General features: G+C 43.4%; 1 protein-coding gene across 1 annotated transcript; it reads left to right on the top strand.

Annotated features, from left to right (window-relative positions):
* Positions 1-208: 208 nt before the first annotated feature.
* On the top strand, positions 209-27,003 carry NIPA1 (NIPA magnesium transporter 1). The gene is made up of 5 exons (XM_005283295.5): positions 209-514; positions 10,062-10,109; positions 15,403-15,493; positions 19,204-19,364; positions 21,221-27,003. Exons 1-5 carry the CDS (start codon positions 352-354, stop codon positions 21,730-21,732), a joined length of 975 nt encoding a protein of 324 aa, XP_005283352.1. The 5' UTR covers positions 209-351; the 3' UTR covers positions 21,733-27,003.

Below are 27,003 nucleotides of genomic sequence, written 5' to 3'. Positions count from 1 at the left end.
CGCCATGACATGACAATAGGATGCAACCATGATGTCATCACTCCGCTGTGGGGCCGCGGCGCAATGCGGCGCCAGGGTACTAGCGCTTTTCCAGACAGGACTTGCGGCCGCCGCCTGGAGAGCTGCTTCCGGCGGGGGGCATCTCCCCTCTCTCGCCGGGGGCAGGGGAGATGGCGTAAGGCGCGGCAGCTACTGCGGCGGCTCGGCTGCCAGAGGCCGCTGAGCTCCGCCCCCGGCAGCGGCAGCCGGGGGTGGGGCCTGGGCGGCTCGGGGCGGGTCCCGCAGAGCGGCGGCTAGTGCGGCCGGTTCCGGGCTGGCGGGAGAGACGCGAGCGCTACGGTGCTGCCGGGCATGAGGATGCCGGTGGGTGCAGCCGCGGGGGAAGAAGGGGCCGCGCAGAGCCCCGGCCCCGCCGCCGTCTCCCTGGGCTTGAGCGTGGCCGTGGTCTCCAGCCTGGTGAACGGTTCCACCTTCGTGCTGCAGAAGAAAGGCATCGTGCGGGCGAGAGGACGAGGTACGGGGGCTGCGGCGCCGCCCGGCACCCCCTGGTCTCCCACCTCCCCCGGGAAAAGCCAGCCCCCGCCTTAACGCTTTGCATTAGCGCCCACCCCCGGGCGCCCTGCTGCGATCCCCACCCCCACCCCGGATGCCTCCCTCACAGCCCGGAGTGAGGATCAGCCCCTGCCCGGCTGGCAGCCACCCCACGGCAGATCGGGTGGCTCTAGCATCCCCCGCCGTGGCGCACACGGTAGCCCTTGCAACCTCATGCATTTCCCCTTTCTAGAGCGTCTCCCGCTGCCAGAGGCAGCCTTTGCTCCCCTAAAGGGAGGGGTCCTTTTCTGCTCCCTCCCTCTAGATAACCTGTGGGGGGAGGACCTCAGCCCCCCCAAATAGCTTGGGGGGCGGGCTGAGGTGCTCAGTGCATGCGGGAGGGAGGACGCTCTGTCTAATGCTGCCGCACTGCTTTAGAGCGGAGAGCAAGACAGTTTCAGCTCGTGTGGCTACTGCAGAACAGGTCTGGCCTCACTGTTACTTAAACTCTTCACCATGGTCCTTGACCTTCATGTTTTTTCCTTTCAACCTTCCCTGCCAATTCCCTTGTCTCTGCACTCGTCTTAATCTGATTGCTCCAATGAATCAGTAAGAAACTTAAAAAAAAATAGCTGGAGCACAGGTCCTATGATCTGAGTTATTGCTGGCTAAAGAGGGAAAGGGCCCAATGGATCTGCTGAGTAGCTTGGCTATAGTATACCTACAGAATGATAGTAAAATCATGGCAATGGAGTGGGAAAGAAAGAAAATGTGCTTCTATTCAGATAGAGAAGTTTGGGTTCTTTTCTAGTCTGCCAAAAACAAATCTGTGGACTCTAGTTAGGGTCTATTGTTACATGCAGTATAGCTGTAGTCATGTCGGTCTTTGGATATTACAGAAACAAGGTGGGTGAGGTAATATCTTTTATTGGACCAACTTCTACAAGTTTTTGAGCCCTATAAAGCTCTTCTTCAGGTCTGGAAAGGTACTCCTATAGCTAAATGCAAGTGGAACAGATTGTTTAGCATAAGTAGTTGGCACACCTTTTAAGGGACAGTGGCCCATTAACACCTCTGCAGTCATAAAACAAAAAGAGAGGGTTAGTGGGTTACAGACTTCTGTAACAAGCCATAAATCCAGTGTCTCTATTCAGTCCGTGATTTTTAGTGTCTAGAAAAGTTTTGAATTTAAGCTCCCACGCTCATCTTTTGAATGTGTTGTATAGGTTTCCTTTGATGATGAAGACTGATAGGTCAGACATAGAGTGATTGCTTTGTGCAGTAATGATCTCCACTGATGTAATGAACCCCCTCCCCCCTGCACAACACACCTTTCAAGAACCATGGATTTTTTATATGTCTATCACAACATGGTATACTTCAGCCTGTGCACTAAATGCCCCCAATAACAACTATGTTGGTGAAACCAGACTGTGCTCTCAAATGAATTTACACAGGAAAACGATAAAAGACAAAAATATCCTGTGACCTTAGGTCAGATATAGAGCTATTGCTTTGTGAAAGGTGTTCATCCTATCTGTCCTCATAGACACTATGTACCTTGAATGGTCCCTTAGAACAGTGGTTTTCAAACTTTTTTTCTGGTGACCCAGTTGAAGAAAATTGTTGATTCCCGTGACCCAACGGAGCTGGGGATGAGGGGTTTGGGGTGTGAGAGGGGCTCAGGGCTGGGGTAGAGGGTTGGAGTGCAGGGGTGAGGGCTGCGGGGTGGGGCTGGGAATGAGGGGTTGGGGGCAGGAGGGGGCTCCTGGTTTGGGCTCAGAGCTGGGGCAGGGGATTGGGGCACAGGGTTGGGATGCAGGCTTACTTCGGACGGCTCCTGGTCAGCGGCGCAGTAGGAGTGCTAAGGCAGGGCTGGCTTCCTACCTGTCCTGGCACCGTGGACCACGTGGTGCCCTGGAAGCAGCCAGCAGCAGGTCTGGCTCCTAGGCGGAGGTGCGCAAGCAGCTCCGCACAGCTCTTGCCCACAGGCACCGCCTCCCCTCAACTCCCATTGGCTAATGGTGCTTGGGGCGGGGGCGGCGTGCAGAGCCCCATGCCCCTTCCCCGCCTAGGAGCCGGACCTGCTGCTGGCCACTTCCGGGGCGGTGTTAGAACAGGTAGGGACTAGCCTGCCTTAGCCAGGCAGCACCGCCGATGGGACTTCTAATGGCCCGGGCAGTGGTGCTGACCAGAGCCACCGTGACTCAGTGCCTTACATTCCGTGACCCAATACTGGGTTGAGACCTGCAGTTTGAAAACCACTGCCTTAGAATATGTGCTAATTACTTATGCTAATCAGTCCATTCCACCATATTTAGGTGTGATGCTCTGGGAGTACATTTCCCAGATCTGAAGAAGAGCTCTGTGTAGCTTGAAAGCTTGTCTCTTTCACCAACAGAAGTTGTACTGTAATATGTTTTATTGGACCCTCACCCACTTTCTGACTCTAGACAGGGGAAGAAATATAAACCCCCAGCCTTTTACTGAAAGTAATTTGGGAATCCATCCCTCTCTGTCATGACTTTAACTGTCACCTGGACATTAAATTACTGAGGTTTTTCATCCCATATCAGCTATTCAAAGCAGAAAGCACCAGCAAGGGCTTTCATGCTCTTCCTTTAGGAGCAATTAGGGTGGATGGAGAAGGTACTCTACATGGAAAAAATCCATTCTCTAATGTTAGGGAACTGACATCTTTGATTTGGATGTCCAGTTATGAAATTTATTCAGTCCTGCTGCCTGAGGAAACTTGATTGTAAAATACAGCACATTAAACTTCTCTGATTGTGGATAGTCGCATGTTGGTTTCAATGTTCACCCATAAAGTTAAAATATTTTTATATCAGAAGTCAATGGTTGGAGTGAATAGCAAGAAATAAATAATAACAAAATCCAGATATGAAGTCAAACGGAAACAGTCAAGATGAGTTAGGCATAGTCATCAATGTACTTCTAAGTCTGGCTCAGTTGCTCACTTCATGAAATACTGCAGCACCACTGATGATCTCTGATTTAAAAACAAATATTTGTCTTGTAATATTTTATGTACATTTGATAAGAGTTCTGTTACTGGCTAGAGAAAGATGTAAAAACTCTTTCCATAGAGTAGTACCAATGCATCTCCATTTTGTTCTTTCATAGATTCCAAGACCAGAAGGGACCATGTGATCATCTAGTCTGACCTTCTGTATAACACAGGCCGTAGAATGTCCCTAAAATAATTCCTACAGCAGATCTTTTAGAAAACATCCCAGCTTGATTTAAAAATTGTCAGGGAGGGAGAACCCACCAGGAGCCTTGCAACATTGTTCTAATGGTTAATAACTCTCACCATTAAAATTTATGCTTTGTTTCCAGTCTTAATTTGTCTAGCTTCAACTTCCAGCTAACTTTCTTATTTGCACCCCCTCTTTGTTCTGGTTCTCTCATAAGCACACACTGCCAATTATGCTGAATTATGTGGTTATCTTGTCTTGTGGACAAATGCCCACCAAGTATTATAAAACCACCAGACTTTTTTTCTTTATTATATAACTATAAGCCTTAATGTGAAGTTGGGTTCCTAAAGTAAAAATGTAGAGCAGTAGCTCATTGTGCTGCCCAGTTAAATGTTTCTGACAAATCAACATGATTATTACAAATTCACAATTTGTCATTTTTTGTGTGTTCTGAAATCACAGTTTTCTAAAGCATGATATTATTTGCTAACAGAGTTTTTATGCTTTGAATTTATCTGTAAGAAATAGCAACATTTGTCTTTTTCCACCCCCTAAATCCTTGCTTTGGAATGATTATAAGAGGAAACTCATAGACTGTGTGTTGCACTGTAATCAATTACATCTTGCTTGTAGCAGTCATTCTTTTTGTATTTGTGTGTGTGTGTGTGTGTGTGTGTATATATATATATATATATATATAATGTAGGGAACTCTTATTGAATATCTATTCAAATTACCAGTAGATGTTGGATATGACCTCCAGAATTTTTTTTTATATATATTACTGGTCTAGGATCAGCTCACATTTCAAGATCAGGCTGTTTCTGATGTGTTCGTGATGGACTTATTCAAGCATAACAAGCAACTTGCAACTGCATTACTACCAGCTGACAGCATGATCTAACAAGTTTATTTTGCATTTTCCACAACTGCAGCATTGTGTAACATTTTAAGGCCCTGTACACACTGCTGCTTTTACTCCTGAGGACATTCTGTGCCAAAAAAATTAAAAATTCTGCACCCAATATTTTAAAATTCTGCAAGTTTTATTTGTCAATAAATAAATGCAGAGGCTCCAGCATGGCAGTGGGGAGCACAGGCCATTGGCTGTATGAAGGTGGGAGATCACACTAGAGTTTTATGGCGGGAGGGATAGCTCAGTGGTTTGAGCATTGGCCTGCTAAACTTAGGATTGTGAGTTCAATCCTTGAGGGGGCCACTTAGGGATCTGGGGCAAAATCAGTACTTGGTCCTGCTAGTGAAGGCAGGGGGCTGGACTCGATGACCTTTCAAGGTCCCTTCCAGTTCTAGGAGATAAGTATAGCTCCATTTAAAAAAAAAAAAAAAAAAAAAAAAAAAAAAAAAAGCCTCCCCCCCAACCCGGTGGGATTCAGTGGTGAGGCTGCATGGATTCAGTGGTGAGGCTGCACCCAACCCATAGCACAAGGCCTGGGCCTGCCCCAGAAACACCCTGGGGTCCTGCCCCTCTGTGCCAGGCACACCAGGTGTGGGGCAGGCAGGCTCAATCAGACAGGATCCAAGTGTGGAGCAGCTCAGTAAGGGGTGGGGTGAGAGGATTCTGTGTGGGACAATCTGGGTGCAGGCAACTCAGTGGGGGGGGGGTCCTAGGTGTGGGGGAATCTGGATGCACAGAGGCTCGTGCGGGGGTTCCAGGTGCAGGGGCAATAGGACTCTGCAGGGGCTTCCAGGCGAAAGTGGTTGGGGCTCAGTGGAGGGGCCTGGGTATGGGGTTTCAGCAGGGGCATCTCAGTGCTGGAGGAGTAGGACATGGTGGGGTGGGGGTCTGGGTGCAGCTAGCTGGGTCAGTGGTGTGGGGGGTCTGGATGTGGGGGCTCAGGCTCGTCAGGGAGTGCAGGGAGCTCTGGTGGGGGGTGGTCTGGGTGCAGAGGTGGGGGGGGGTCTGAGTGCAGGGGGCTCCAGATGCAGGGGTTGAGATTCAGTGGGGTGGGGTTCAGGTATGGAGGGCTAGTGGGGTTCTGGGCATACAGGGTGAGGCTTGGCAGGGGTTTCTGGGTATGGGAGGTCTGGATGAATGGTGGTTGGGCGGATGGGGGAGCAGCTCCCTGTACAGTGACCCCTCCCCCTGTTGCTGAGGAGCAATGGGGGCAGGAAGCAAGGGAGGATGCTGAGCTTCCTGCAGCTGGGGCAGGTTTCTAGGGCTGGGTCTGACACAGTCCCAGCCACTCCCCGCAGGGAAAGCGGAAGTCCTGTCCTCTCCTGCCTCTAGCCCAAGCCGGGACTAGCAGCTGATCCCGGCTCAGGGTAGGAGCCACTGGCTGGGGTGTCCCCAACCCTGCGGTGATTTACCTTTCTGCCAGCTGCTCTGAGGGCTGCCCAGAGGATTCAGGGAGCCTGGGACAAAGCAGGGGAGCTGCGGCGCTTGTACTCACCCAGCGGCGGTCCGGGTCTTCGGCGGCATTTCGGCGTCGGGGGGTGGGGGGCCTTCAGTCGCTCCGTGTCTTCGGCAGCACTGAAGGGCCCCCCGCTGCCAAAATGCCGCCGAAGACCCGGACCGCCGCCAGGCCAGGGCTCGCGTGGTCCCTTCAGGGCCTGAGGCAAATTGCCCCACTTGCCCCTTCCCCCCCCTCCGGGCGGCCCTGGCTGCCTGAAAAAATGTACCTGCGCTGCTAGGGAGTGGTGTGTTACTGCTCTTGCAGCTTTCCTTTGCTTCTCTGTCAGAAAGTCATTTTTCTGTGGGGAAGCAAAGAAATCTTTGGGGCACATGAATTCTACACATGCATAGTGGTGCAGAATTCCCCCAGTAATATGCTTTGTAAACACAAGTTTAATTTTTGTTGGATTGTTTGTTTTCTTTTTTTCTTTCACAAGTGATATTTACACAACAAACACATTTCGGGAGTAACTTGGTTACAACATTGTCGTTCCCAGCATAAGTAAATCAAATTTCCATTTTGCTGTGTAGCTGGGACCTAACCATGTTTAAAGAATTATGCTAAAGTCGTGAACTCTCAAATTCACATAATTTAACGTTTTTTCAGTATTGGTAGTTGAATGTCAAATATATAAAATAACATTAATGTCACAAAATATATTGAAAAGTTACTTGTATCTCCACTATGTTTTTTTCTTGGCAAATTTTGAGTGCCAACCTACTGAGGACAGCATTTCCTAATTTCTGTATACAAGAGGGAGCTACAAAATTAAGTAGCAAAAATATGGAATCCTAAAAGATAGTAGGCCAGTGTTTTCTCCATTTTAATATATTGGGCCAGTATAGCTTGAATGTGGAAGTCAGAACTAACATAGGGCATGAGTCAAAGCTCATTGAAGTCAGAGGGTGTCTTTCCATTGATTTCAGCAGGCTTTGCATTAGGTCCATAATTGACAGCATGGTACTTGCCTCTTCGAGTTTTTGCTACACTAGTGAGATACTATCAAACTGTGCTTGGAGAGGAACAGCAGTAGGGGGACAAATATTTTGTGAAGTTAATTTATTAGTGTTGATAATCTGTGTAATTTGTACAACTATTGAGACATTTTTATTTTATATGCAGTAACAGAAATGTAAAAAGTTTGATAAATTAGACACCCACTCAAAAACTGATCATAGTGCTTACTGTCATATTTTTTTTTCTCCCCTTTCAATTCTGATGTGGTTTTAGCAGCCATTATTTTAGGAGTCCCTAGAGTTAAAGGTTATTGCTTTATGCTATTTGGGATTCTGAACTTTCAGCTGATGAGTACAACATGGGTTTGATTTCTAGCAATTTGTAAGAGAGCATCTGCTAAAGTAAGAGCAGAACTAAAGTGTGGGCATACGGGCAGGAAATAATAACCAGAATAATGTGATGTTAATGTCTGACACCTTGCAGACTACCCCAGATAAACACAAATGTTCTGCTCCTTGAGAGTTTTCCTGGTGTCTAGCCCTGATGGTCTGCAAGATATTAGACCTCAAAATATTTAGTGGTATTTGGACAGGCATTAATTTATTTTAACATGGTTTTCTATTTTTTTGCTCTGGTCCAGGACTTATTGTAACTCATAATGGACCTTGGACTCTTATAACTTTTTTTAATATTGATTTTCTTTAGGATTCTCCAATAGGAAAATAAAACTCATGATTTGTAAAGTGTGTCCTGAAAAATCATACCTTTCTTTTAGTCAAGTTTTAAGAATATCACAGCTCCCTAGTAAATTCCACGTTAAAAGTCTAAGGTAAAATAGTAGATGAAAAATCCATAAGAATTGTCTGATGATATAATGAAAATATACAGTCTCAAGATTGGTAGGTAGGCAGTTAAGGAACAGTCTGGAGTTTTCGCCCATGTCTTTGAAATGTAACATGTTCACGTCCCAGAGAAGGCCTAGATCACATAGCCACAGGAGACTAAGAGCTTGCCAAATGTCCACACCCAAACATCTTCTCTGACAGATTTCTCTGTAAGTATCTTAAATTTGTCCCAGCCAAATTGGCTTGTAGTAATTATTCTTTGCCTCTTAGGCTAGATTTTCTGAAAGATAACGCTATCTCCTGGTAATGGCATGTATGGTGAATAGAATCTTCAGAAACATTTGTCAAAAAGAACAGGAGTACTTGTGGCACCTTAGAGACTAACAAATTTATTAGAGCATAAGCTTTCGTGGGCTACAACCCACTTCTTCGGATGCATATAGAGTGAAACATATATTGAGGAGATATATATACACACATACAGAGAGCATGAACAGTTGGGAGTTGTCTTACCAACTCTGAGAGGCCAATTAAGTAAGAGGAAAAAAAACTTTTGAAGTGATCATCAAGATAGATCAGTACAGACAGTTTGATAAGAAGCAAGTGTGAGAATACTTACAAGGGAAGATAGATTCAATGTTTGTAATGACTCAGCCATTCCCAGTCCTTATTTAATCCTGAGTTGATTGTGTCTAGTTTGCATATCAATTCCAGCTCAGCAGTCTCTCGTTGGAGTCTGTTTTTGAAGTTTTTCTGTTTTAAGATAGCCACCCGCAGGTCTGTCATAGAATGACCAGACAGGTTAAAGTGTTCTCCCACTGGTTTTTGAGTATTATGATTCCTGATGTCAGATTTGTGTCCATTAATTCTTTTGCGGAGAGACTGTCCGGTTTGGCCAATGTACAGGCAGAGGGGCATTGCTGGCACATGATGGCATATATCACATTGGTAGATGTGCAGGTGAACGAGCCCCTGATGGTATGGCTGATGTGATTAGGCCCTATGATGATGTCACTTGAATAGATATGTGGACAGAGTTGGCATCGGGCTTTGTTACAAGGATAGGTTCCTGGGTCAGTGTTTTTGTTCAGTGATGTGTGGTTACTGGTGAGTATTTGCTTTAGGTTGGGGGGTTGTCTGTAAGCGAGGACAGGTCTGTCTCCCAAGATCTGTGAGAGTAAAGGATCATCTTTCAGGATAGGTTGTAGATCTCTGATGATGCGCTGGAGAGGTTTTAGTTGGGGGCTGAAGGTGACAGCTAGTGGTGTTCTGTTATTTTCTTTGTTGGCCCTGTCTTGTAGGAGGTGACTTCTGGGTACTCGTCTGGCTCTGTCAATCTGTTTTTTCACTTCAGCAGGTGGGTATTGTAGTTTTAAGAATGCTTGATAGAATACTCACCAGTAACCACACATCACTGAACAAAAATACTGACCCAGGAACATATCCTTGTAACAAAGCCCGATGCCAACTCTGTCCACATATCTATTCAAGTGACATCATCATAGGGCCTAATCACATCAGCCATACCATCAGGGGCTCGTTCACCTGCACATCTACCAATGTGATATATGCCATCATGTGCCAGCAATGCCCAATACTTTAACCTGTCTGGTCATTCTATGACAGACCTCTACACCAATATTCCACACAAAGAAACATTTGTGGATATTTCAAGGCTTCCTTTAATATAGGATGAGGATATTTCATAAGCACTTGAAATGTAATTTCTAATGATCAGATGCATCAAAAAAGCATACCAGGATTAGTTAGGCCAGATTCATAGAATATCAGGGTTGGACGGGACCTCAGGAGGTCATCCAGTCCAACCCCATGCTCAAAGCAGGACCAGTCCCCAGACAGATTTTTTTTCCCCCAGATCCCTAAATGGCCCCCTCAAGGATTGAAGTCACAACTCTGGGTTTAATAGGTCAATGCTCAAACCACTGAGCTACCATCATAGTTTTTTTCTAATGTCCTTACAACTGTGTGCGAGAGTGTGAGAAAATAAATTCTTAGTGTAGCTTTAATGTTGCTCTTTTATATTTTTTCCAATAGCACTCATCCACTCTTTTTTTCCATGTTGCCTCTTCTAGGTACTTCATATTTAACAGATATAGTATGGTGGTCTGGTACTATTGCAAGTAAGTATCTAATGTTGTAAGATAATGTAAAGAATGGTATAGCATAGATGATTGGATTTTAAATAGCCTATTATGTATTGTAGTGTTGATTTTAGCACAGCTCATTAGCCTTCACAGAGTTATCTTTCTACCAAAATGTAAGAAGCCTTTGATATGGAAATTATTAGCACTCACACAATAACTGTACCTGTGATGCATCTGTGAATTGTGATAGTAAGGTCAATTTTTTTTAAAGGCAGTTTAATAAGAAATTGTAATTCCATACCATAAGGCTTATTTATTATATGTTAATGTTTAGATCAGAAAACACTTAGCCAACTTTCACCTTTAGTATTTTGTCATTTCTAGCTACAGTAACTTTTTGTCACTCTACTGCAAAAAGTAGGCTGCTGAATCCTTGGGCAGTGCTGGGTATGAGATGAATACAGACCTCTGTGACCCTTACTCGCACAAATAGTCTCACTGATTACTCTGAATGGATTGGTGATGTGGAGTCCAAGAAAAGATAGAGAGTAGCTAGCATGTTCTATTCTCAGTTCAGTTAGTGGGAAAGATGGCGTCCTACCTTTGTACTCTAATCTAATCTGTTGGGGACTATTAGTATTGCTGTGATATGGATTCCTTCAATGTATGTAAATCGCAAATAGTCATCACACTTTCTGTAGTGTTCCAAGTGGTGCAAAGGAAATGGAAACCACCAGGTTCCTTGATGAGGATTCTCTCCATGTGGGAAAGTCTTCTGCAGCAAGTGTAAAGCCAGCAGAGTGGCTCCTCTGTCTCTAGAGTACCACCCATGCTTCTTTAACCTGGGTTGGGATGGAATTTGGGAATCTGTAATCAGCTCCCTGACAGCCCTGCTACTCTGCTCTGACCACTGGAAGCTGGGTGCAGTAGCAATTCTGTTCTATAGTGTTTAAAATGAGCCTGTCTGCTCATTTGTTGTGAGGCCTCCATTTTGAATATCTGGACAGAAGGAGTGAGAAAAAGAGAGAGGGTTTTCTCAATGAGCCAGTGTAACCCTGATTAAGCCAACTGACTGAATTTTGTGAAGCCAAAATTGCTCAAGAGAATGATGTGATAGCTGCTATCCATCAGCTGGCATGTCAAAACTAGGCATCTAGCAGCTTATAAAAGCACCATGGAAAGAGTTAACTAGAACGGTGGCTCTCGACCTTTCCAGACTACTGTATCCCTTTCAGGAATCTGATTTGTCTTGTGTACCCCAAGTCTCACTTAAAAACTATGAAAATTTTGTTTAGAAAATCAGACATAAAAATACAAAAGTGTCACAGCACACTATTACTGAAAAATTGCTTATGTTCTCATTTTTACCAGATAATTATAAAATAAATCAATTGGAATGTAAATATTGTGCTTACGTTTCAATGTATAGTGTATAGAGCAGTATAAACAAGTTATTATCTGTATGAAATTTTAGTTTGTACGGATTTTGCTAGTGCTTTTTATGTAGCCTGTTTTAAAACTAGGCAAATATGTAGATGAGTTTATGTACCCCCTGGAAAACCTCTAAGTACCCCCAGAGGAATGTGTACCCGTGGTTGAGAACCACTGAACTAGAATGCTGTGAATTCAGAATTTCAAACAGCAAGAACCAGGTAGAGAACTGTGGAACCCAAAGAAGGGTGGAATCTTTGGAATCTAGTAAATATCCACAATGCCTTGGGGGAACTACAGCAGTCGATATCCTATACATTAGAAATTGGCTTGTTTGGGATTTTGGACGACTAACAAAACCATCGGAGACTCTTATCAGTTTGCCTCCCACAAGGTTTATTTAAATAACTTGGTTCCTTGATACAAAAGAGTGAATTCACTTGCAAGTGACAGTGTTAAATAAGAACTGCTATTTCAGTGCAAACATCTAGACCCAGAAAAACACCACCTGTGGGTTTTTGGTGGTGGAACCCACAGGATTACTGCAGACTTCAAAGAAGAAGAGCTCAAATACTACTGAGATGGATCCATATAAATAGAAGAATGGATAGTTCTGCAGTGCAAGGCTCTTAACAGCAGGCAAGTGGTAACAGTGATAAAAAGATGCCATTGAATGTGCTTAATAAATGGCACCCTGCCACTGAGAGATTTCCAAGAAAACGTGGTTTTCCAAGATAACGCTGAAAGTGTGGCACACATTTCCCAGTGTTTGCAATGTGAACATTACAGAGTGCTTTGCCCAGCAAAAGAAACTTTATTAAAAATAGCCTTGATGAGACCTCTGTATGTGGTCTGCCAGAAGATAGTCAACCATTTTAAACATGCTGCTGCTGTTTCCAAAGTAAGAAGCAGACTACAAGCAGATTGGCTGTAGTGGGACATAGGGCTTGTCTTCACTATGGGGGTATGTCAACCTACGTTATGCTATTCCAGCTACGTGAATAACATAGTTGGAGTTGACATAGCTTAGGTTGACTTACTGCAGTGTCTTCACTGCGCTGCGTCGACGGCCAGCGCTCAGTCACAAAGTGCCTCTCCTTGAATCATATGTAGAAAACTAACGGACTCGTCATTTTCTGCTCAGAGGAAGCAAAGGCGTTGGCTCAGGCGTACTGAAACGTGGCCAAGATTATTATTGACTTTCTTGAGCTGTTTGAGGAGTTTATTCAACTTAGATTATAAACTCTTTGGGGCAGAGACCATCTCTTTGTTCTGTATTTGTACAGTGACTAACGGTGGTTTCCGGCTCCATGACTAGGGCTCCTAGGAACCACTACAATACAAATAATGAAGAATAATAACTTGAGTAGAACTTCAGAGATACTTATGTGTTTGTCTTTGTACAGCTACTAGGGCTCTAACAATCTACCTCAACCATGAAGTCAGGGGATCTGAGCCATGAAAAAGCAAATTTTAATATGAACAACTGAGCAGTGGGGAGTACAAGGGAGGATATGGTGTACCCAGCATACTCTCTCTTCAGTTCAAGGTCTTTCCCTTCAACTCCGAATATCTCAAAGCCAGAGCTGCCATATGTGCTTGCTGGAAAAACATGCACACAAACGAGAGAGCTCAATAAAGAGCAGAGCTTAGAGGGACTATAATCCAGTCCGACTCCTAGGTAAAGACAGCATGCAAAAGATCATGACTGACTCTTGGGCTTTACAGATGTGGCTGACTGACTGCCAGCTACCTCACTAGATTCAGTATTACATGCACAGGTAACACCAGTGAATTGAGTCAGCATAATGCCACCTTATTCCATATCTTGTAAATTTGTTTTCTTTCCTCAGTGTTCCTTATGAGGTTCCTCAGCTTTACTGAGCTGTGAACTTGTTTGGTGAATGAATTAATGTTTGTATAGTGCTTTGCAGATGTAAAGCATTAGTTAAGTATAAAGAAGTAGTATAATGATGATGGTATTTGACAGTAGAGTGCAGAAAGGCTTGGTTTCTTGAAATGATTTGATTTTAAGTGCTAGTAATGGCCACAACTTGAAATTCCAGTTTAGTCTAGTATATTGTACTGCACATTCAGTCTCAAAGATTTTGTTTATTATTATTGATAACTAATATGAAAGCTGTCTTATTGTAAGATGGGCTGGCATTTCTAAAACTAGTCAATATTTTTATAATGCAGCTTTTTAATAACATTTTCAATATATGAAATATTAAGCACAGTTATTTTATGTAGTGATGTGGTCAATTTGGAATTCCATTTTTTAGTATAAGACTGTGAGGGGCAGATTCTCAGCTAGTGTAAATTGTCATAGCTCCATGGTGCGTTACGCTGGTTGAGGATCTGCCCCCTGAATATTGTATTGTGCACAGATTGTAACGTGTCCTGTTATCTCTGTTTTAATTTAGTATCCAACAGCTTTTAACAAAGTATTTAATATCTGAATATTCCTCTCTCCCCGTACCCACATCCCTCAGCGAGACCGGTGCTGTTGTGGGGCACTACAGCCAGCTATATGGGATTCCAAATATCTCATGCTTTAGAACAGGGGTGGACAAACTACAGCCCGCGGGCTGGATCGGGTGCCTCAGGGCTTTGAATCAGGCCTGCGGCGCTGGCGGCACCACGTCCCTGCGGCCTCCGGGCGGGGGGGAAGAGGGCTCTGTCCGTTGCCTCCAGGCATTGCCCCCCGCAGCTCCCATTGGCTGGGAACGGGGAACCGCAGCCAATGGGAGCTTCGGGGGAGGTACCTGGAGGTGCGGCAAGGGCAGCACATGTGGAGCCCCCCGCCCCTCCAGGGGCCGCAGCACTTCCTGGAGCGGCGCAGGGCCGGGGACAGGGCAGGCGTGCAGGGAGCCTGCACTGGCCACAGTGCATGCCGCTGCCACCCTGAAGCTGCTTTAGGTAAGTGGTGCCGGGCCGGAACCCGAATCCCTCCTGCACCCCGCCCCCCATCTCCCTGCCCTGAGCCCCCTGCCTGCACCTTGCACCCCTCCTGCACCCCAACTCCCTGCCCTGAGCCCCCTGCCTGCACCTTGCACCCCTCCTGCACCCCAACCCCCTGCCCTGAGCCCCCTCATATACCCTACACCCCTCCTCTGCCCCAATCCCTTGACCTGAGTCCCTTCTTGCACACCGCACACCCTCCCATACCCCGCACTCCTTCACGCACTCCAACCCCCTGCCCCAGCCCTGCATACAATTTCCCCACCCAGATTTGGCCCTCGGCCCAAGAAGTTTGCCCACCCCTGCTCTAGAATCTAGATCAGGAGTCGTCAACCTTCAGCACGTGACCTATCAGGATAATCTTCTGGCGGATGCAGATGTTCTGGTTGCCACTTCCTGCAGCTCCCATTGGCTGGGAACAGTGAACTGCGGCCACTGGGAGCTATGGGCAACCGTGCCTGCGGACGGTCAACGTAAACAAAATGTCTCGCGGCCCGCCAGCGGATTACCCTGATGGGCCGTGTGCCAAAGGTTGCCGACCCCTGATATAGAACATGGGATGCTTAAATTCAGACCTCCCTACATCAGGAAATTTGAGTGCAACCCATGACAGAGTTTCAAATTCTCAGTCTCTTGACTCTCTTCCCTACTTAATTATGAAAAATTATTGAAGAGAACATTAATAAGCAGAATTATTGACGATGCTCTCTTGGTGCCTTCTCTTTTGCAAACAGCCTTTATTTAAAAATTTTAAAAAAATCAGACAGCTGGAAAATTTAGTTTTTGTATAACTGAAAAGTTATGGGCAGAACTAAACGGTTCAGTAATGTTCATCTTCCAGTCAGGTCAGTAGTTATGAGCCAGCATTGAGTAGCTTTTCATTATTCCTATTTACTAAGGGATTTAAAAAACTCTTTTGTGGTTCTCTTAACAGTGGCACTTGGTCAAATTGGGAATTTCTTGGCCTACACTGCAGTTCCAACTGTGTTAGTGACTCCTCTAGGAGCTCTTGGCGTTCCATTTGGGTAAGAATTGTATTTATTTATTTATATGCTGCATTATTTGCTAGCAAAATGTAAATTCTAAAATCAGTGACCATTGGTGTTCCATCAGGAAAACATAATGCTTGTGGACATTATTTTCCCCTCTCACATTTTAATGAAGTGTAATAAACATAGTTGACAGATTCTTTGCCCAGAAAGATGAATAGTGTTTAAATGTCAGCTGTTATCAACAAGTTAAACAGATTACCAAAATTGCACCACATGTTTGTGGTGGTAAATGGTCAGTTTTCAGAATGGAGAGAAGTAAATATTGGTGTCCCCCAGGGGTCTGTACTGGGCCAAGTCCCATTCAACATATTCATAAATGATCTAGAAAAAGGGCTAAACAGTGAAATTTGCAGATGATATAAAACTATTCAAGATAGTTAAGTCCCAGGCAGATTGCGAAGAGCTACAAAAGGATCTCTCAAAACTGGGTGACTGGGCAACAAAATGGCAGATGAAATTCTATGTTGATAAATGCAAAGTAATGCATGTTGGAAAACATAATCCCAACTATACATATAAAATGATGGGGTCTAAATTAGCTGTTACCACTCAAGAAAGAGATCTTGGAGTCATTGTGGATAGTTCTCTGAAAACATCAACTCAATATGCAGTGGCAGTCAAAAAAGTGAACAGAATGTTGGGAATCATTAAGAAAGGGATAGATAATAAGACAGAAATATCATGTTGCCTCTATATAAATCCATGGTACTCCCACATCTTGAAAACTGCATGCAGATTTGGTCGCCCCATCTCAAAAAAGATATATTGGACTTGGAAAAGTTTCAAAAAAGGGCAACAAAAATGATTAGGATATGGAACGGCTGCCGTATGAGGAGAGATTAATAAGACTGGGATTTTTCAGCTTGGAAAAGAGATGACTAAGGGGAGATATGATTGAGGTCTATAAAATCATGACTCCTGTGGAGAAAGTAAATAAGGAAGTGTTATTTATTCCTTTTCATAACAAGAACAAATGAAATTAATAGGCAGTAGGTTTAAAACAAACAAAAGGAAGTATTTTTTCACACAAGGCACAATCAACCTGTGGAACTCTTTGCCAGAGGATGTTGTGAACGCCAAGACTATAACAGGTTCAAAAAAGAACTAGATAAATTGATGGAGGATAGGTCCATCAATGGCTATTAGCCAGGATGGGCAGGGATGGTGTCCCTAGTCTCTATTTGCCAGGAGCTGGGGATGGATCACTTGATTACCTGTTATGTTCATTCTCTGTGGGGCATCTGGCATTGGCCACTGTTGGAAGACAAAAAGAAGAACAGGAGTACATACTGGGCTAGATGGACCTTTGGTCTGATCCAGTATGGCCGTTTTATGTTTCTACACGCTTAATCTCTTATCGTTCATAGATTCCTTTCCTTTTTGCTGCTGCTTGGATTTCCTCCATTTTTGTTTATTTCATATTCTTTCTCTCCTTTACTTCCCCCACTTCAAATACACATTGCATTGCATCGCATCCTATTGAATTTGGTCCAATTTTTCCAAACAAAGAGATTTTTTCCTTGCCACACCTTCCATTAGCATCAGTGTGCGTGTGTGTGAAGAGAAAGATTCATAAAAATAATGTAATACGCAGCTAAATATTTTGAGAGTATCCAACTTGTAACAGTTAAACTACCATAAAAGAATAATAGTTTTGTTTATTTTTAAATACTGTGCACTCCCTGGAGTTTTTTCCACCAGGCGGTGGTAATTGATGTATTATGCAAAAGGCTGTGTTTGTGTCACAGAAGTCACGGATTCCATGACTTTCCGGGACCTCTGTGACTTCTGTTGCAGCTGGCTCGGGAGCAGTCACACCGGCTGCTGCTGGGGCCGTCTTGGGCCCTGCCGCCCCCCAGCAGCAGGAGTTTGAATGGGGCTGGGGGCTCAGGGCTGGGGATTGGGGTGCTTACCTGGGGGAGGGGGGGGAGGGACTCCCCGGAAAGGTGACAAGAACTCCCCTCCCTCAGCTCCTAGGTTCACATGATGCCTCCGCCCACAGGCACCGCCCTCGCAGCTCCTATTGGCTGCAGTTCCCAGCCAATGTGAGCTGCAGAACTGGGCCTTGGGGCAGAGCAGAGGCAGCATGTGGAGCTAGGAGCTGGAGGTTGCCACTTCCCAGGAGCCAGGTAGGAAAGCTGCCCTTCCCCCGAGCACCCATGGCACGCAACATCCCTCCCCCCAACCATCCAAGCCATGCATACCTCTGCCCCCCCGCAGTACCCGCAGCTACGCCTCCGGGCTGCATGCATCTCTTCCCCAGCACCCACGGCAGCACCCCCCCCGGGCCACGCACATCCTGTCCTCCCGAGCACCCGTGGTGTTCCTTGGGCCGCCCCATTCAGCCCTGCCTGCGCCCAAGTTTTAGTCATTTAGTCAGGGGTATGTAGTAAAAGTCATGGATAGGTCACAGGCCGTGAATTTTTGTTTACTGCCCCTGACCTGTCCATGAATTTTACTAAAAATACCTGTGACTAAAACCTAGCCTTAATTATGCATCTGAACTGCATTGATCATCTACTTTAGGCTGCAAAATGTTTGGGGTTGGTGTCATGTCTTCCTTTGCCTTGAACAGTACTGATCACACAGAGTTAAACAAGCAGTGTATTTTGTATGTTTGGGCCATTTACTTGTTTGAATTCAGCCTGTAGTGTTAGTCTCTAAGGTGCCACAAGTACTCCTGTTTTTTTTGCGGATACAGACTAACACGGCTGCTACTTTGAAACCTGTAGTGTTAGTGACCAAAAATCATTGCTACCTCTTTACTGCTTGTGGCCCATGTGAAATGGATTGGTAATCTCCCACCAGATTGCAGTGGATAGGTGTCTGCCTCACAGTTGGCCTGGCCCCCTTGTGCTCTCAGCTAAGAGGTCGAGAGATCAATGAACATAAAGACTGAATTTATTTTCTACCTTCCTCCCCTGTCTTGGGACAGGGCTGAAGTGTATAAATGGGCTACATGCAGGGCTGGCTCTAGCTTTTTTGCTGCCCCAAGCAGCAAAAAAAAGCGCCGCCCCTCAGGCTCCCGCCGAGCGCCATGCAGCCCCCCCGCCGAGCGCCGCCGGAACCCCCCCCAGAGCGCCGCCCCCCCACGCCGCCGCCGTGCGCTGGAGCCCACCCCCCCCCTGCGCCGAGCGCCTCCGGACCCCTCCCCCCGAGTGCCGAGCCCCGCGACGCCCCCCGCCGAGCCGCCAGCGCCCGCCCCCGCCCCCTGCCAAGTGCCGCCGTAACCCCCCGCCAGCACCGTGCCCGCGTCGCACCCCCACCGAGCGCCGCGCGCCGTAACTCCCCCCCCCCCCCAGCGCCTACCCCGCGCTGCCCCCCCCCACCGAGCGCCGTGCCGTCGGAGCCCCCCGCCGAGCGCCGCCGGAACCCCCTTCCAGCTCCGCGCCCATGCTGCCCCCTCGCCGAGCCCCGCGCAACCGGAGCCCGCCCCCCCAGCGCTGCGCCGCCGGAGCGCCCCCTCCCCCCGCGGAATGCCGCGCCGCGCTCCCCCCGCCGCCCCTTACCAGGTGCCGCCCCAAGCATGTGCTTGGGTGCCTGGTGCCTGGAGCCGGCCCTGGCTACATGAAGACTATTTTTGGAATAAACAAAGGGATGGCAAGTAATACCCTAGCTGAGAGATGTGTATTAAGAGAATGAATAATTTAGATTAATTTTAATTTTCTTCCACTTTGTGAAAGGTCCATTTTAGCTTCTTACTTACTGAAAGAAAAACTCAACATTCTCGGCAAGTTGGGATGTCTGCTGAGCTGTGCTGGGTCTGTTGTTCTCATAATCCATTCCCCAAAATCTGAGAGTGTAACGACTCAGGCTGAGCTTGAAGAGAAGCTTACAAATCCAGGTACTTCATTCTCTTTCAAAATTATGATAGCATTGTCCAGGAACACTTATTTGAAGGAAACAGTTGCTTCCCCAAATCAGCAACATTAGTAGTATTAAAGCTTCTGCATTCCTAGGCTAATACGATATAAAGGAGACGAACCATCATGGTTTCTATACATGAAAACCATCTCTTCAGTGTACTAGAATTCCCTGAGTGTGCCAACAACATAGTGTATAAAGGAGAAATTATAGATATGATTTTTTTGAAAAGGGCCTAAGTGAATTAGGAGCCTAACTCCCTTTGACTTAGGCACTTCTGAAAATGGACCTTTTGACAGCATCTGTCATGAGGCTATTTATTTAAAAAACCTAAATAGTCATGGATTAAGTGGTAAACTGTCCTGAGTTAGAAACTGGCCAGCAGACAAATTCGAAGGCTCTGATCCTGGGTTGTCTGAGCTTGTAGTTTCCTGCTTCTGGTGCTGTCCAGGAGCCAGCCAGTTACTGGCATAAGTTAGTCTGCTTTAATGTATTCAACTACCTCTGGCCACTGGGGCTCAATGGGGTATAGAGACATGCTGGTTATGCCCCCCTACACCAAGGGGTTGAGAACACAGGGAGCGGTGTAGTAGCTTCTGCACCACCTAAGGATTCTCCCATGCGGGTGGAATCCTCTATTAGCTGGTTAAACTGATGTTGCAGTTGCTTTGAGTCACCAAGGAAGTGCAGAGTAGCCATAACAAGGGCTAGGATCTGATCTACAGAAGAAATAAAGGCTCAGTTTTCAAGATTGCAACTTCGCAAAAGTGGGGTGTTTTTTAGTGTTTTGAAATAATTCTCCATTTCAGTTTTTCCTTACAATGAAAATCATTGCATTTTTGCATGGTAAGTCAAGAACTGCAAATAATGTATTTTCTTTTTTTAAGTGAAGAAACCAACTTGACTGTGAGTTGGACTTGTAACCTGTTTTCTATAATGATGAAGAGGTGTTTTATGTAGTTTCCTCTTGAGGAAAGAATCAAAACTGTAATTTCAGGAGTTCACTTTAAGGGGTTCTAAACAAAAATTGAATCTTTGTGGGTAAAATCCTTGCACTTCTTGTTGCCAAATAGCTTTAAGACCTAATAGGATCTATTTTGATTGTGCACATATACATTACTTATGTATCAAGTAGATGTTTGCTTTTGCAAACTGAAGGCATATATGAATGTGCCAATAAAACACATTGTGAAGTTCCTTTTCTTTCCTGCTAATCGCTGGACTGACTTGCTTGTGAACCCTTCCTTACCTGCTAGTTGTTTGGCATATTCTCTGTGCTTCATGGATGCTAAACTGAGAACTATTTAACATTTTCAGTTTCACTGAAATTCAAATCTAAAGTGTACCTAAAATTGTTAGTAAAGGAAATATTTTTGTGCCTTTAATAGTCCAACCAGACCAAAATTAACTATTGAAGTGTGTCCTATTCATCCCATTGACTTTCATGGGACTTAAGTATGTGCTTAGGTACTTTGCGGAATTCAGGTCAGAGTTATGAATGTGGTTATATCACAACCATTCTTCATAGGGGACTTTAATAGGAATATAATGTCAGCTTTAAAAAAAAAAAACTTTAAATCCAGTTACAGTGTGAAACAGTTGGTATTCATACATTATTATTTGATTTACACAAAGAGCTGTACATTGATTTAACCAATTTCAAAGGCTTTTGTTCTTTAGTTGATAGGAGATCCTAAGCTTTGTGTACATATCCTTATACGTTACCATGTTTAGGGGTTCATGACTGAGCCTTTAAATATCTCTAATAAATTACCTGGGGCAAAAGTTTCTACCTTGCCGTTAACAGCCATTAACTTATTTTCTTTGTTTTTTCAGTGTTTGTGGGCTACCTCTGCATAGTACTTCTCATGCTTCTCCTGCTTATCTTCTGGATAGCGCCAGCTCATGGACCCACTAATATTATGGTTTACATCAGTATTTGCTCACTGTTGGGCAGTTTCACTGTGCCCAGCACAAAAGGCATTGGGCTGGCTGCTCAAGATATCTTTCACAATAATCCATCAAGTCAAAGAGCCTTGTACCTCTGTTTGGTTCTTCTGGCAGTGTTAGGATGTAGCATCATCATTCAGTTCAAGTATATCAATAAGGCACTGGAATGTTTTGACTCATCTGTGTTTGGTGCCATCTACTACGTCGTGTTCACCACTTTAGTCCTGCTGGCCTCAGCCATTCTTTTTAGGGAGTGGAGTAATGTGGGAGTGGTAGATTTCTTGGGGATGGCTTGTGGATTCATCACTGTATCTATTGGAATTGTTCTTATACAAGTCTTCAAGGAGTTCAACTTCAATATTGGGGATTTGAATAAACCTAATGTGAAGACAGATTAAAATCATATTTGAGGGGAACTGGATGGCTCAGGAATGATACAGAGCCTTCCATTTCTAGGTCACTGATTCCAACATGATTGAGATTGGCAGACGTTACCCTCTGAGAGAGTGGTAGCTTGTGTGAAATGAATTGGTGGCCTACATCCAGTTTTAATGGACAGTTATCCACATACCCAAAATCACCATAATAAGTTGACATTAATTGGTATCATTGCTGACTGTCTCAGCAGGAAGGCTAAGGAATGAATCAGCATAGAGACTGATGTATCTCCTTGCCCCTAAAAGGTGATCCATCCAGAAAAGGTTTGATGACATTCTGGCAGGCCACTGTAGTAAATCTTTACATTAGACTGCCTGTGATGTACTCGTTCTGTGGACAGAGAACATCAGTTTCCAATGCACTCAGTCTGGCACCTTTCATATACCTGAATGGTGTATGCCCTAAAAAAAAATTGTAAGCAAATGGAACAATTCTATTAATTTCCTTAAAACAGCAATGTGTTCACAGTCCAGGCTGTCAATTGTGAAACAAATGTTGACTACATTTGAAATGTTGAATTGTGGACTACAGGTTTGTCCTTTGTACAGTAACTGCCTCTGTAATTTGGACAGACACAGGTGAATGCACTGGGGGGTTCTAAATTAAGTCATTGGTATAGATCAGTGCATCTAACCCGTAAAATCTTCCACTACTTACTTATCAACTGAAACTAGCTCACAGATCCAGCTGGAACTAGCATCCAGATTATAGGTATACCTTTTATTCATAACTCTTTTAAGTGCATTAAGACATACAGCATTCATCCAAGAGCTTTTCACGGTTAATGGATAGGAAGAGCATGAAGGACATGGAAGTGATGCACAGTCTTCCTGTATACATGGTGGGTTATCCAGTGCCTTTGTAATCTTAAAAATATCACTTAATTTGAATGTTTGTTTCTGAGAGCTTGTAACAGGTTAGAATAATCCAGTTTTGCTGTCTGTAATATTTGGCTGTACTCAAATTATAAGCATGTAAAGCAGACAGAAAGGTAAGAATATTTTTGGAAAGGTTACAAGCCTGAAGTCAATGCTGAGATGTTTTGGTGGCTTCTGTGAACATCTATAATCATAATGAGAAGTAACTGATAAGAGGTCTACTTACAGCAATCCAGTATATGTAGAATCCAGTTATACAACAGAATATAGGAAATTATTTAATAAAGTAGCTAATTGACAAAATTGTTCTTCAGAACAGGATAATGAGTAAATGGATTTATATGTAACTAGATTGCCAATTATGAAATCAGGCTGTCAACTGGCACTGTTATGAGCAAAAAGTTTGTGAGAAGCACAGGTGTGAGATTTCTTGATTAATTTAGAAGAAGGATGGGTAAGATTATGCCTTTAGAAAGGTGGAGTTGAGTAATCCAGTACACACGCATTCAGATCCAGTATTTCACAGCTGTGTTGTAGTTCAGCAGCAGTAGTTTAAAGGCTTGTGCAAGTGGCTCAAGCCATAGTACGAATGATTCTGAACTGATTGGTTTAGATTACCTGGATTACAGTATATTAATGTGTCAAACAATAGGAGAAATTACTGATATTCACTAATATTTAGAAGGGTGTATTGATCTTGTCTTTGGAGTGAAAATAATTTTCATGGAATAATGTAATCAGTGATCATTATAAACATAATGTCATTGGAAGAGTGTACCAAAGGCTTGAAAATATGTGAGAGAAATTCTTTTGTTTTAAGTTTGGAGATAAAAGTAGATTTGCATAGCATATGACTATAAAACACTTGGCAGTCCAGAGTGTCTCATGAGACAAAATGGGGGGTCACCAGACACCATTTGAGAAGGTTACAAATGTCAGTCTATAATAAGAGGTCAAGAACAGTATCACGTAGTTAAATTTGTGGACTAGCAGTAGGTAATGCAAACCTTGGTTATTTAGAGGTGTTGCTAACTCTCAATAATTGGTGTTTTGTTTTAAAACCCCAGCTCACTGGAGTCATGTGACTACTTGAGACTCTTGGTTTTTGATTTAAAAGAAAAGTAAGTTGCTAGCCCTCATAGTTACAGAGAAAATCATGAAAATGCAACCTGAGGGAACACTAAAGGCTCAAAAACCTGAAGGCAAATAAAAAGAACCTCAAATGTATTATTTTTAAGCCAGTGTCATGTTTTTTGGAGGCCTGACATGATTTTTGAACATACAGGATTGACTACTAGGGTGACCAGTCGGGACAGTCCTAATTTTTGGGTCTTTTTCTTATATAGGCGCCTATTACCCCCACCCCGTCCCGATTTTTCACATTTGCTGTCTGGTCACTCTATTGACAACACTGGGGTTATCAAATCAAAGTATTTTATTTGATATATGGAGGAAAGGACCGACAGAATTTTTCGTCCAAAAATCTCAGCTGTTATGATTTAGACTTTGAGAAATGATGGAAAGATATCTTATGATATTAGGCCAGGAAAAGGGAGAAAAGAACTAGCAAACAGGAAATGTGTGTGCATTTTAAAAACACTTTTATATGGGGTTATGTCACTTTTTCTAGGCAGGATTTTTCTAGATGAGAGAATCGGGTGTTGAATTTTAAATAAGATTTGGCTGAGTTCTCCTCTTTTTTACATTGTATAGATTGGAAGAAGATATCTTGGTTACTCTAAAGGGTGACTTTGTAAATGGTAGTAGTTCCCTTTTCTGTTTGAAAACTGGATCCTAAGTAAATAAAAATAGACAAGTAGACTTATAATTCACTTCTTAAAATGACAGCTGTTCTCTGAAGTAGTCAAGCCATCTTTTTAAAGTATACATTCAGGGTTTAAGGGTTGCACATTGGTTTGGTATACTAGCCATTAATCTCTGCAAACTCATCCAAATTCTTTCTCAGTTCAAAGCGAACATGACTGTCATATCTCATCCTAGTCCTTATTTGGCCAAGTATGTTTGCTTATTTAAGTTTTTATTGATTAAAAAGTGCCTATCCTCGTATGCTAGGTGCTTATGCAAGTTTTAAAATTATACAATCCCAAACCAACAAGATTACCCTGTCCCAAAGCAACCTCTTTTCACATCTCAAAACCCAAGTTGTGATAAGCAGTCTCTACGCAGGGGAAGACTGAAATAGCAGATGTATTCTTTGGTCTTCCTATCATCCTTGGAGCTTATAAACTTCTGCAGGAATTCTCCTCTTCTCTCCAGCTCCTCCTCATCCATGTTCTGAACTTCTTGAAATGGAGATGCCAAAAGCCAGCACATACGGAGAAAAGCTTTTCAAGTGGCCTTGCACGTCATGTATACCTACAGCCTTTTACATCATGAATGATAATGAAAAAAATTATTTTTGTTACTCTTTGTTCAGCAAATAGCGGTGTTCTTTTTATTTCCTGTCTCTAACTGGATCTGGTTCAATTCTAACTTTAAAAGTGTATTGACATTGTGTGTATTGTCACTGTTGATGGGATTCTTTCTCCCCTTCCTCTTATCCCAGACCTCTTACCTTTTCTAGGTCTTTTCATGTTGCTTCTCTGGTTTAAAAAAAATTGCACTGTTGAAGTGAACTGTCAACTCTTCTCTCTTCCTCCCACAAGGCAAGGGAGCACCTTTGAATAATACTCCTGAGTTCCATCGACTCAGGGAGAAAATAATTGTCTCCTGAGCTTTGGTCTTCCGCCAAGTGGGCCCACCCTTTTCACATTGCTTCATAAATTATTTATATCGATAGCCAAAAGCCAGATTACTTAAATTCTGATTCCAAAGCAGAAGTGACAGAGGCTATAGATAAAGTGTTGTAAAGTGGACTGATTATATTGATGGGATGCATTAAAATATATTTATTCCCACGGTGAAAAGAGTTTCTCAGTTTCTGTGGCTTCTGTTAAATTTATCAGACATATTTACGTATAAAATGCTCTTAATCTGTTGAAGATAAATGTTGAGAACTATTAGCCATTCAAAGTATGGAGGATTGACGTGTAGGCACCACTATCTTTAGTAGGTGTTACCCACATAAATCCCCCAAACATCCAACAAAAGAATAGAACCATTTTTGATACAACCAAAAAATGTTTTTTCTTTAATCCTAAATATCCGTGTATAAAAAGCAAAATGTCTAAAGAAGATAGCTGTTGTACTAACTATCCAGGATACTGTATGTGTAAATAAAGCCTATTCATTAGTCACCTGAAGCTAATATGAATAAGAATGTCATATACACTTTGACAAGTGATGCTTCCTAATAATAATTTTGGTTTATACTGACTGTATATGTACTTTTCTGAAGTAACTAGCACTGACAGTGAAAGCACTGGATTTTGTTTGTTAAAATAATGGAAGCTGTAAGCTTTACTTTTCCTTTTTATTTTAAAATAAGAGCCTTTTTTATTACAAGAAAGATTAAAAGAAAATAAATACAGGGACCTCAAACTGCAATGCACTGAAAGTTGAAGTGTACCACTTTCACTTTCTTTCTTAAACATAGGACATTGTAATACTTTCTATACTGTCCTTAGAGAGTGTAATTTACAGAACTGCTGAAGTTTATTATTGAAACAAATTTATATCTAATTATACTTAACTTCCTGCCTTCAAGGAGATTAGTCTTTGTAATTAACTCTTTGGGGCCAGGGAATATGGGGTTTAAGTGCTACAGAACATGTTAGTGCATGTAGCATTTGCACTAATAATGTTAGGAGCTCCAGAACTCTTAGTGCCAAAGTATTTCATACAGCAGTGTTGAAACTGAAAGATTGCAAAGGGTGAAAATTAGGAAATGGAAAGTCCAGAATACTTTTCAAAGTTGGGGGAAATGTTTTTAAAGAATTATAAGTTTTTATTTTTTCTGTTCAGATGGTTTGCACTTTGCAGGGGGAAAAATGTTATACAGGAGGGATAATCTTGAGCTGTTTTTTTTAAATGAGGGAACTCTTTTTTTGTTTTGTTTTTTTCTTTGTGTGTGTTTACATTAATTTTAATGGAATGTGGAAAATATGGATGGGAACAAATATACAGTGTCAGAGGTTTGGTTACTTAAATACTACTGCAATATAGTTACTACAGGTGAAATGAAAATGGACTATTTTAGCTTCCGAATAATGTGTATATAGATTTGTTAATGGCTTACAAGCTTAGCTTACTATCTTTGCTTTTTAAAAATAGATATAGGCATGTTGTATTTGCCTTGTGTAAATTATAAAAGGCTATTTATTAAGGTTTCTGATAACTAACCTATTTATTAATCTGTAACATTTTAAAATAAATGACTTATTTCTAGCTCAA

The sequence above is a fragment of the Chrysemys picta genome, chromosome 1 (assembly GCF_011386835.1).
Source record: "Chrysemys picta bellii isolate R12L10 chromosome 1, ASM1138683v2, whole genome shotgun sequence".
Taxonomy (NCBI): domain Eukaryota; kingdom Metazoa; phylum Chordata; order Testudines; family Emydidae; genus Chrysemys; species Chrysemys picta.
This window is presented reverse-complemented; position numbering and strand designations above follow the sequence as displayed.

Bases quoted from the DNA above. Each gene is read 5' to 3' on its own strand.
- NIPA1 (XM_005283295.5), top strand. From the start codon at position 352: ATGAGGATGCCGGTGGGTGCAGCCGCGGGGGAAGAAGGGGCCGCGCAG. The intron at 515-10,061 runs GTACGGGGGCTG...TGCCTCTTCTAG, and splicing joins CGTGCGGGCGAGAGGACGAG to GTACTTCATATTTAACAGAT. The intron at 19,365-21,220 runs GTACTTCATTCT...TTGTTTTTTCAG, and splicing joins AGAGAAGCTTACAAATCCAG to TGTTTGTGGGCTACCTCTGC.